At 43.7% G+C, this 11794-nt stretch overlaps 1 protein-coding gene across 1 annotated transcript in view; it reads left to right on the top strand.

Moving 5' to 3' along the window:
• Positions 1–39: 39 nt before the first annotated feature.
• PRORP (protein only RNase P catalytic subunit) overlaps positions 40–11794 on the top strand; it is a 50447-nt gene continuing 38692 nt past the window's right edge. Inside the window, exons 1-4 of the mRNA XM_081861733.1 lie at positions 40–188; positions 1557–2909; positions 5894–5941; positions 7772–7904. Of these exons, the coding sequence (XP_081717859.1) occupies positions 1918–2909; positions 5894–5941; positions 7772–7904 (1173 nt within the window). The 5' untranslated portion in view covers positions 40–188; positions 1557–1917. The remainder of the gene's footprint in view (positions 189–1556; positions 2910–5893; positions 5942–7771; positions 7905–11794) is intronic.

Genomic DNA, 11794 nt, shown 5'->3' with positions numbered 1-11794 from the left:
ACCCGCGTGCTCGTCAGCCGACTTCAATGCAGCACTCCAATTGGCTGAAGGCTCTGAGGTAAAAAAGCTTGAGGGAGCTACCGCTGCGCTTGCCGCTGCATGGCGTTTTCTTGACCAGAGATAGTTCTGCCATGCTAAGTTAATGCCTTCCGTGCGCTGAAGAAGGGCCGCGTTGATCACGTAACTAGGTCGGTTGGATGGAAAAGGCCGGTAGTGTCTTGAAGAAGCGGCTGCGGGAGGCAGAGGGTTTGCGGCTCACATAGACTACAATTCCCAGCGTGCCATGTGCTTAGTTCTCTCGGGTGCCTAGACTAGAGCTTTCACTGTATGCAGCTTGGGAGTTGTCGTGGCTTGCGGTAATAATGTGTTCGGCTGTTTACACTGAGCATTTTATTTCAGTTCTGTCTTGCCACAAGTATTGAAGGGGAAGGCAAAAGTAGGGCTAAGCCCTGTGATTTAATACTGTATTCATATCACGGATTTCCCCCTCCCAAGGTGCATTAGTTCCCCATCTTTTTAGAGACAAATCAAAACAGAAGCATCCAGCTTTTTCTTGTGAGGAACAGAGGATGGAGATTGCAGTTGCTGCTATTCATGAAACTTCTGTAATTATAGGAGAAAATAGATACAGTATTGGATCGGCCGTGTGTTTCTGCTTTTTTCTTACAACAGTGGTCAGTATAAGTAGTAGTACATCTCAAGGCTTTTCACCTTCTGGTGAATCCAGAAATGTTGTCACCTGTGTTCTTTCATCATGGCTTTGTGTAACAGTAAAACTCCATAGCAGGAAATTAAGCTTGTGGACCTTGGTGGCTTGGGGTCAAGCATGACAGCAGACACACTACATTCAGACATAAAGATGATTTAGTGTTATGTGAGCAACTAGCCCTCTCATTTCCTTCTGCAGCATAACCAAAAGGCGATCAGGAGCCTCTGGTTTGGTTTTGAATAGCAGTTTGTTGTTTTGTTCAAACTGGAGCAAATTGTAGTAGTTTAAACTATGGTTTGTTCACTTATACCCAAATCAAACCATGGTTTATGATCCTGATTTGTTTGAATGAACCATGGTAAAACATTACCCTGTTCAGACAAAATAACAAAGTGTGGTTGAAAACAGAAGTGGGTGTTTATGATCATGGTCATGTGTGAAGAGAGGGGAGAGCAGGGGTACACAAGCCTGAGGTGTGGTGTCTGCAACTTAGCCACAGTATCTTAAGGGTGAAAAATAATGCCAAACCACTTGAAAGTAGGACTGTGTTGGAAACATAACTTTTGTGTTAACCCTGATGGTTGCCTTTAAGGTAAAGATAGGCAATTCCTTCATGCCAGTTACACAATTCTTCTAATTTTCCATGCCAGTTAAAGACCTTTGTAGAGGATGGTTGGAAGCTGCAGAAAGTAGAAGAAAATGAGTTTTCTATTTAGGGATTGAGAAAAAGAAACACTAGTAGATAGGAGCAATTTTGGCCAGAAGTTGCAATTGTGTATATTGTATCATTTTGGAGGGGGGTATTGATTTTTTTGTTCTTATTATTTGCTTTTATGTTTCTTGACAGGATTTGAATGAAAATCTCACATTGTGCTTATTACTTCAGTGTGTAGATATAGCAACTGAAAGAACATCAAAGATGGGCTGATATCAAGCTATTATTCTTTTTCTTTTTTACATTTGGGGAAAGGGATGCTCTCACTTTGAAATGAGCTTACAGCATCTCTTTCTGAAGACTACATGAAGGCTGATTCAGTTTACTGAAACACCTAAATTGACTACTCACTCCTATCCTATCCCATCCCATCCCACGTTTCTCAGTTTTGATAAGGGTTTTAATACACCTCTACTCCACAAACTACATAACTGGGCTGTTCCTTCAGGACTTTATCCTCTCTCCATTGGTGTCATTGTTATTTTTTTGCATCATGGTATTTTTTCACCAAACAAGCAGCTTGAGGCTACTGAAGTCACTGAAGAAAAGTCACATGTTTTATCCCATGCCAAAGCATCAGCAGATGCCCATTGTCTTGGGGTGCTTCATTTTCACCTCATCATATCAGTGTGCAAAACCAGTGGATCCCAAAAGAATTCGTCCAGAAACTACCACATTGAGTTTTAAAGGTAAAGGTGAAGGTATAAGGGAGACCAGAGTGGGGAAAGACTATTCTTCTCCACGCCCTTTCAACCTGTTTGCTGCTGGAGCATCGAAGAGGAGATCAGGGCCCCGTGAAGCCATTGAAGATTCAGAGCGCTCCATCCCTTCGAGGCGGATAACACTTCATCCTCCAGAAAAACCTTTGAGTGCTGGTGAATGGGAAGAACTGAAGGGACAATTTGAGGGACTGAGAAAGTTTGAAGTGCTTATGTTTGAGCAAATGATAGCTTGCAACAGCCCCATCGACGTGGCCAAATCCTTGTTGGCTGCAGTGGCTAAACGAGAGGGAGATATTCAATACAGTATTTTGCTGAAGTACTTGTGCCTGTGTGTCTCTCAGGGGAGCACGGAGGAGATTTACGATGTCCATGACATTCTGAAAGCCAGATTTAAGACTTTAGAAACATCGGGTTATGGTCTTCTCATCAGAGGTCTGAGTGGTACACCACGCTGGAGGGAGGCCTTGTCGCTTCTGGAGGAGTTAAAAAAAGTAATGACCCCTTCAAAGTCTAACTATGGAGACTGCATCAGGGGGGCCCTTCTTAACCGGGAAATAAATCTTGCATGCGAACTGTTTCATGAGATGCTAGCTAAGGACCTGGTGCCAAACCTGGATACCTTACAGATTTTCTTTGACACTGGCAGAAGTGTGAAGGATGACATTTTGAAAACTGAACTCATGCACATCCTCTCCTACTTAAGAGATAATCAAGTATATCCTGGGGAAGCTTTAATGCAGAGCATAAAGCAGTGGTTTGAAAGGTAAGTTTGTCCTGCTGCAGGTAACTGGCTGATCTGATTCAGCCAGACTTGCCTGAAGACCATTTCAAATCATACAAGCTTCAGAATCTGATCACTCTAAGCAACTGTTAATCTTTGGTTTTGTTTATTGTTGGTTGTAAATGCATGCCATGTGTCACATACTTAGGTAGAAACAAAATAAAAAAATTCCTTCCAGTAGCACCTTAAAGACCAACTGAGTTAGTTCTAGGTATGAGCTTTCGTGTGCATGCACACGAAAGCTCATACCTAGAACTAACTCAGTTGGTCTTTAAGGTGCTACTGGAAGGAATTTTTTTATTTTGTTTTGACCATGACAGACCAACACGGCTACCTATCTGTAACTGATACTTAGGTAGGTCTCCTAATTTTGTGTCTGTGTGTCTGGTATTAGTTACAGCGAACTTAGAGATGTGGCTAATCGTATTTTTTTTGCAAGGCAAGGTTCCCTGTGGAGGTGAGCAAAACGCTCACTAATGAAAAGGGTGTTCTACTTTCTAACTCCCTTTGTGTGTGCGCATGGGCGCATGCCTGTACAACATAAGCTGACCCGCTGTGTTAATCACTTCCTCCTTATTTTTCTCAACAATACAAGGAGGTATTTCAACAACCTACCAAATTTCACATCCCTTGGATCCACTTTCTGGTTCCTTTGGATCTGTACCCGCACTCCCTTGTGCGTATTAAAGAATGCCATTGGACACAGCCACTTAAGATCATTTTAAAATATTTTTTGTTGCAGCCTATTGACACCCTTGCACAGGTTAAATAACATCTACAACCTTTTGCAAAAGTCCTGCCTTCAGAATACGTATGTACTGAATAGGTAGATGTTAAATGATATTTTCAAGCTTTTGTGGACATGTAACCTTTACCTTTAGTTAAGTCTGGCATACTCCTAGGTATATTTGCTCAGAATTTGCAGAATTGATGGGTTTTATGCATGAATAAACGTAGATCAAATTGCAGTTAATGCATTTGATCATATATATATATATATATATATATATTTGCTTTCGTAGATTTTCACGGGTACAGGAATGCAGGTTTTGGTGTCCTCGGGTGTCTTCCCGTGTAAAAGTTGGGGTGTCTAGGCGACGTTTCGACGAGGTCTCACTCGTCATCTTCAGGCTGGTGCTTTCGGCTTCTTGTTACTGGAACAGAGCAGGATCTCAGTGTTTGAGTTCCTATAAATACTGTAGAGGGGGTGTGGTGTATAGCCTCCAATGTTCTGGGCAGAGAGGAAGTTCCCAGGCTAGTGTGCCTTTTCTTCTTTTGTTCCTTAATTACTTGAGAGATATCTTGAGTGATTTCTTGAGTGATATCCTGAGTACCACTTAGGTGGGTCATTAGGTGTGGATTAGTTGTTAAAGTCTTTGTGTCTTGACCTCTTGAACTTTGTGAAGAGTTTTCCTGAGAAGATGGCTGTACTGTACTTAGTTGTGCTCTGGCTTGGCTTCGTGTATAGGGGCGAGCTGTGGTTTTGTGGCTTGTGTCAGCCAGATCTGTGTAGGGATTGCAGGGGGGTGCAGCATCTGGAGGTGCACCAACCAAAAAATAGCCAATATCCTCAGAAACCCCAAGGATAAAATCCAGTTGGAAAACCAAGGGATCTATGAAATACCCTGCAAAGTCTGCCCAGCCACGTACATTGGACAAACAAACAGACGAATAAATGCACGTATCGCAGAACACAAGAATGCCGTCAAAAAAGAAGAAAAAACTTCCTCTCTTTTCCAACACATGAAAGAAACAGGACACGAAATTAATTTTGCAGATTCCAAATTGCTCTTTAACACGGAACATCACCACAAGAGAATAATCATGGAAGCCATCGAGATAGAGAAACACCCTCACAACATGAACAAGCGTGACGACACATCCCGCTTGCCAGACATCTGGAAATTAGCCCTCCCCACAAAAACTGACACCAGATCCAGAGGCACACAGAACGCCAACACCAATCAACCACACCAGACCCAAACCCAGACCCTCTCCACAGATGAATTACAGACACCATCCAGTAGCCAATCCATGGTGGCACCTCCAGATGCTGCACCCCCCTGCAATCCCTACACAGATCTGGCTGACACAAGCCACAAAACCACAGCTCGCCCCTATACACGAAGCCAAGCCAGAGCACAACTAAGTACAGTACAGCCATCTTCTCAGGAAAACTCTTCACAAAGTTCAAGAGGTCAAGACACAAAGACTTTAACAACTAATCCACACCTAATGACCCACCTAAGTGGTACTCAGGATATCACTCAAGAAATCACTCAAGATATCTCTCAAGTAATTAAGGAACAAAAGAAGAAAAGGCACACTAGCCTGGGAACTTCCTCTCTGCCCAGAACATTGGAGGCTATACACCACACCCCCTCTACAGTATTTATAGGAACTCAAACACTGAGATCCTGCTCTGTTCCAGTAACAAGAAGCCGAAAGCACCAGCCTGAAGATGACGAGTGAGACCTCGTCGAAACGTCGCCTAGACACCCCAACTTTTACACGGGAAGACACCCGAGGACACCAAAACCTGCATATATATATATATATATATATATATAATCATGTGCTTCCTTGCTTATTTATTGCATTTATTACTTGCTTATTTATTGCATTTGCACACCACCCTTCTGCCAAAGCACCCAACGTAGTTTACAATTTTAAAATAGTAAAATAAATAAATGCTCTACAATGTAGAGTGACAATTGTCTCTAGCTGACAGGGAGGTGGTGGAAGAGGCTCCCTGGCCTGGCCTTGCTTGCTTCTGCCTTCCCTTGAGGCAGATGGCTCTTAATAAAGACCATGTTCTTTAAAAGTCCCAAATGTTCAAAATACTTTACTGACAAGTAAGTACGCATAGAATTGTTGCCTTAGTTTGGAACTAGTCACAAGAGGTGCATCTTTTGGACTGTGATTAAATTTATATCATATTCTAATTTTTGTGCAATTTTTTGTAGTATTCCAGGAGAAAACTGGAAAGGAAGCTTAACTACCATCAAACATAGGTAAATTTTTTTTAAATCTTGAAGCGCTATTTAATAATTTTGCTTATCACTACTTTGCTTATCACTACTTTGATCAAAGATTTTCAGCCCTGGCTTAAAGTGTTGTTGTTTTTTAATTGTTTCTGACAATTTGGGCATACAGTGGTGCCCCGCAAGACGAACGCCTCGCAAGACGGAAAACCCGCTAGACGAAAGGGTTTTCCGTTTTGGAGGCGCTTCACAAAACGAATTTCCCTATGGGCTTGCTTCGCAAGACGAAAATGTCTTGCGAGTTCCTGCGGTCCCCCCCTTCCCCCCCTTTTCCTAAGCCGTTAAGCCGCTTATCAGCTGATCCGCTAAACCGCTAATAGTGCTAATCCGCTAAACTGTCAATGGGCTTGCTTCGCAAGATGAAAAAACCGCTATACGAAGAGCCTCACAGAATGGATTAATTTCGTCTTGCGAGGCACCACTGTATATAAATTTGTACAGGGGAATTTAGTGGCTGCTCCACCCCCATTGTTCTGCCCGAACACTGATGAGGTCCAGCTCCGTGGACCTTCTGGCGGTTCCCTCACTGCGAGAAGTGAGGTTACAAGGAACCAGGCAGAGGGCCTTCATGGTAGTGGGACCCACCCTGTGAAATGCCCTCCCATCAGATGTCAAGGAAATAAAGAACTATCTGACTTTTAGAAGAGATCTGACGGCAGCCCTGTTTAGAGAAGTTTTTAATGTTAGATATTTTATCGCTTTATTATTATTATTCTGTTGAGAGCTGCCCAGCGTGGCTGGGGAAACCCAGTCAGATGGTTGGGGTATAATAAATGATGATGGTGATGATGCAATCCTGTACCCAGTTATGTGAGAGTAAATCTCATTTAATTCAATGAGACATCATTCACCACCCTGCCTTATAGTGTTCTATAGTTTTGTATACCTCTGCCATCCCCTTATTTTTGCTATTCTGGTCATTCTTCCACCCCACCCCACCCCACCCCACCCCACCCAAAAAAAGGTCTAGATCAGAGCTTCCCAAACTTGGATCTCCAGCTGTTTTTGGGCTACAACTCCCATCATCCCTAGCTAGCAGGACAAGTGGTCAGGGATGATGGGAATTGTAGTCCCAAAACTGCTGGAGACCCAAGTTTGGGAAACCCTGGTCTAGATTTTTGAAGCTTTAGTTCAATAAAAACTGCATGTATGGCTTGGTGCCACAGCAATATCTGCTAACAGGAGGTGTGATGAATAAATGAACTCTATAATCGTAAAATCTTCATTTTTATATACTCCATCTAACTGTTGGGCAAGGCAGTGTGTGGCCTTTTTGTTTGGTGTACCCATGGTTTAGCTTACCTGAACAAGCCTTGGGCTCATGTGCTTCCTCCTCTCCTCATCTAGCACACCTGTGAGGATGACATTTGGTGTTTTCATTTCTATTTCCAGCCACAAATTAGCATTATTTCTGAACTTAGACACCTGTGGTCTTAACCACAGTCTACTGCCGTAGTGGGGACCCTGTGGTCCTGCAGATGTTGTAGGACTCCTACTCCTATCAGCCCTAGATAGCATGGTCCATGGGCAGGGATAATGACCTGTAGTCTAACAACACTAGGAGACCTTTGTACTAAACCATAGCTTAGCATTACATCTGAACAAGGATCCAACATGGTCCTCAAGTTTTGGATCAAGACATGAATAAATGCACCTTTTCATTTAAATTTTTTTTTTTTTTTGCAAATTTTTTGGTATATAACATTTTTCTTCAATCATTGTTTGAAGGAAAATCAAGTTTACTTTGCAGATAATTTTATAAGCTGCTGATAACTGTCTGTGGCTTGATTGATGTTGCAGTGGGCAGTGCCCATCTTGTAATCAGTCCTTGGAAAGTATTAACCTGAGTCCAGAAGAATACAGCACTCTCAAGGAAAGAATAATAAAGGATGTGATACAAGGGACTGATACATTTAGGAAAACAACCCCCCAGGTGAGTTGCAAGGAAACCAATATTTTTATACTGATTTGCTTATAAGAAATGATGTATTTGCCTATAACCCTGCTGTAATGCTGCCGCCACACTGGCAGCACAGCATGTTTTTTAAAAGTACCGTATTTTTCGCTCTATTAGATGCGCCAACCATAAGATGCACCTAGTTTTTAGGGGAGGAAAACAAGAAATAAGAAAGCAACGCAAAGCATCCTGAGTTAAGAGGGAGCGCTCCTCCATCTTCGCTCAGGAGGCTTTGTTGGGGCTATCCCTGAAGCCAGGAGAGCAAGCGGGATCAGTGCGCACTGATTCCTCTTGCCCTCCTGACTTCAGCGAAAGCAAGCCTACTGGCTCCCCCCCCCCACCTCCCTCAAAAGCCAGGGATAGCCGCTAAGGCTCCCCGCTGCCCTGCGGAGGCTTTGCGCCACTAAGGCAGAAGCTAGAACAGCTAGAGGGAGCGCTGCGATCCTGCTGGCTGTTCTAGCTTCTGGCTTAGCCACGCGAAGCCTCCACAGGGCACGGGGAGCCTTTAACCCCTGCCCGGGAGAGGCTGCGCACAGCTAAGGCTCCCCCAAGAGCTGCACTCCCTTTAAAGAGCGTGCGGAGTATGTGTGCGGCTCTTGAGGGCAGCCCTTCTCCCTCCTCAGGGAAAAGCTCCCAAGAGCTGCACACACGCTCCATGCGGCTCTTTAAAGGGAGCGCTGAGCAGAGCCTCCCGCCTGCATTCGCTCCATAAGATGCACACACCTTTCCCCTTACTTTTAAAGTGGGGAAAAGTGCGTCTTATAGAGTGAATAATACAGTATTTTGTTTATGTAGCTCTTGATAGGTCCCCTCCTACCTAATTGCAGCCGCTGGGAGAGATCATCAGGAGGTTTGGGCTGGGTGTTCATCAGTATACAGATGATACCCAGATCTACCTCTCTTTTAAATCAGAACCAGTGAAGGCGGTGAAGGTCCTATGTAAGTGTCTGGAGGCGGTTAGAGGATGGATGGTGGCTAACAGATTGAGGTTGAATCCTGACAAGACAGAAGTACTGTTTTTGGGGGACAGGAGGCAGGCAGGTGTGGAGGATTCCCTGGTCCTGAATGGGGTAACTGTGCCCCTGAAGGACCAGGTGCGCAGCCTGGGAGTCATTTTGGACTCACAGCTGTCCATGGAGGCACAGGTCAAATCTGTGTCCAGGGCAGCTGTTTACCAGCTCCATCTGGTACGTAGGCTGAGACCCTATCTGCCTGCGGACTGTCTCGCCAGAGTGGTGCATGCTCTGGTTATCTCCCGCTTGGACTACTGCAATGCGCTCTACGTGGGGCTACCTTTGAAGGTGACTCGGAAACTACAACTAATCCTGAATGCGGCAGCTAGACGTGACTGGGGGCGGCCGCCGAGACCAAATAACACCGGTCGGTCTTGAAAGACCTACATTGGCTCCCAGTACGTTTCCGAGCACAATTCAAAGTGTTGGTGCTGACCTTTAAAGCCCTAAACGGCCTCGGTCCAGTATACCTGAAGGAGCATCTCCACCCCCATCGTTCTGCCCGGACGCGGTTCCCTCATTGCGAGAAGCAAAGCTACAGGGAACCAGGCAGAGGGCCTTCTCAGTAGTGGCGCCCGCCCTGTGGAATGCCCTCCCACGAGATGTCAAAGCGATAAACAACTACCTGACATTCAGAAGACCTCTTAAGGCAGCCCTGTTCAGGGAAGTTTTTAACGTGTGATATTTTAGTGTATTTTTGGTTTCTATGGAAGCCGCTCAGAGTGGCTGGGGAGGCCCAGCCAGATGGGCGGGGTATAAATAATAAATTATTATTATTATATTATTATTAATAATTGCTGCAATAGCAAGCCATGGGACCAAAGCACAAATAATATAAAAATAGTCCTCAAAGGTTGTGCTTAATTTATGACTAATTCAGAATAACAGAATGAAGAACATTTTATATATAAGCTACATCATTAGCATGTGAATCATTGGTGGCCACCAGATTTTAAGCTGGCACCCACAGTACATACATATTTGAGGCCATTTCCTTTGGACTGGTATCTCCTTTTAGCATCATAAATCCTTAAGCTGTAAACAAAACTATTGAAAAATGTATACTTGGAATGTAAACGGGCCACTGGATGGCGCTCGTGTTACATCTTGGATATGACACTAGAGACAAAAAATATTAACGGAGATCAGAGATTGTGGAAGATGCATGCATAACTAGTATTATTTCCCCTTCTTCTGCCCCACCCTTAAAGTGTCAGTTACTAAAGGATCAGGGCATTTCTTTCAGGATCACATTCATGGAGTTGTGCCATTTACAAATTCTTCACTCTTCTACAAAAGGAACAGCACAGTAATGCTTTGATTTGTAAAGTAGGAATCCTTCTACTGTGAAATATGCTGTTACAGTCGTACCTCAGCTCCCGAATGCCTTGGGAGTTCAACGTTCCGGCTCCCAAACGATCAAAAACCGGAAGTGAGCGTTCCGGTTTTTTAACGTTCTTTTGGGAGCTGAATGTCCAATGGGGCTTCTGTGGCTTCCGATTGGCTGCAGGATTCTGAATGTTTTGGAAGTTGAATGGACTTCCGGAACGGATTCCGTTTGACTTCTGAGGTACGACTGTATTTCTGATTTAGGGAGTTGGCTGCTCTTTAAATTAGTTGTAGCGACGTAGTTCAATGAGGCCGCTTCCTATGTTAGGACCAACTATGGGCTGAGCAAACTCCCAGTTCAAATTGTGCCTCATCCATAAAATAATCTTGACAGCCTTAGGCAAATTCTTTTTCTTTTTTTAATCTCTGTTTAAGTTCACTTTGTGCCGTGTTGGCTAATAATAGTGGCTTCCCTAGTGGGGCTTTTATCAGAAATAATGAGGAGGTGTGTTTGGGACCAGACGTGGGGGAATCCATAGTTGGATTTAACTTTTGAATTCAGCCCAGGCCTCCCGATCATGATTTGTTGGGGAGAAACAAACCACAAGTACTGGTTTGGCTGTAACACAGAATTAGCCGTTTGATTGGTTTTCCCCTGCTCCAGGAAGAGAGGAGCAAAGTGCTCAAAGTGCATGGTCACCACCATTAAGGCATGTACAACCTAATTTTGCTAACTGTGTTTCATGGCCAGCATTGTTTCCAAATGCAGTCATCATTATTTCCACTAATCGTGTGTTTTACTGTACAAATGAGAGTATATGCAAGTGTGCAGCTCCTCTGTATGTACCACTTAACAGTTTTTTAGCTATCAGTCACAGAAAAACACACATGTTTTTGTGTTAAACATGTCTGTCTCAAAATCCCAAGAGCCTCTTCATTTCCTGACCTGTTCCTCACATGTTCAGGAACAGGAAATGATGGGGTTTTAGGGGGTTGGAGGTGTTTGATAAGGAAAGTTATTTTGCTGCAGTGGCCATGAGTAGATTGACTAGTGTTGATGCTGGTTATGGGGCTATTTTTTCTGTCAAGCCTTTCTGTTGGTGTTAACTCTTTAAGCCCTTAACAGTTTAACTTTGGTACTTTAAAGTCTTCTGTATGTTTCTCTTTATATGCTATTGTCATAATTTGAGGGCCTACTCCAGATCCCTTGAACTTGTTGGGCAAGGCTGGTATTAACTAGGATTAGGGGTGAGGTGAGTGCTGCACCCCAAAGTCGAATTCGACTAGAATTAATCATCCAGGGGTTCTTTTCCTTTTTTACCTTTAGCCACCCTATGTAAAGTCTTGCCAGGCACTATGTGTCAGGATCTATCCTTATAGTGCTGCAAGCACTTAAAAAGATGGAGCTTTTTAAAAAGGCCCTAAGCTGCACGCATTTGTTCACTTTGTGTTTTATTTTGACAAGAGTTTGGAATTGTTAAATTTGTATTTAGATTTATGGTAATACTTTGACATTGTGATTGG

The sequence above is a fragment of the Podarcis erhardii genome (assembly GCF_964252035.2).
Source record: "Podarcis erhardii genome assembly, chromosome: 1".
Lineage (NCBI taxonomy): Eukaryota > Metazoa > Chordata > Lepidosauria > Squamata > Lacertidae > Podarcis > Podarcis erhardii.
Note: the sequence above shows the minus strand (reverse complement) of the source record. Positions and strands in the feature narration are given on the sequence as shown.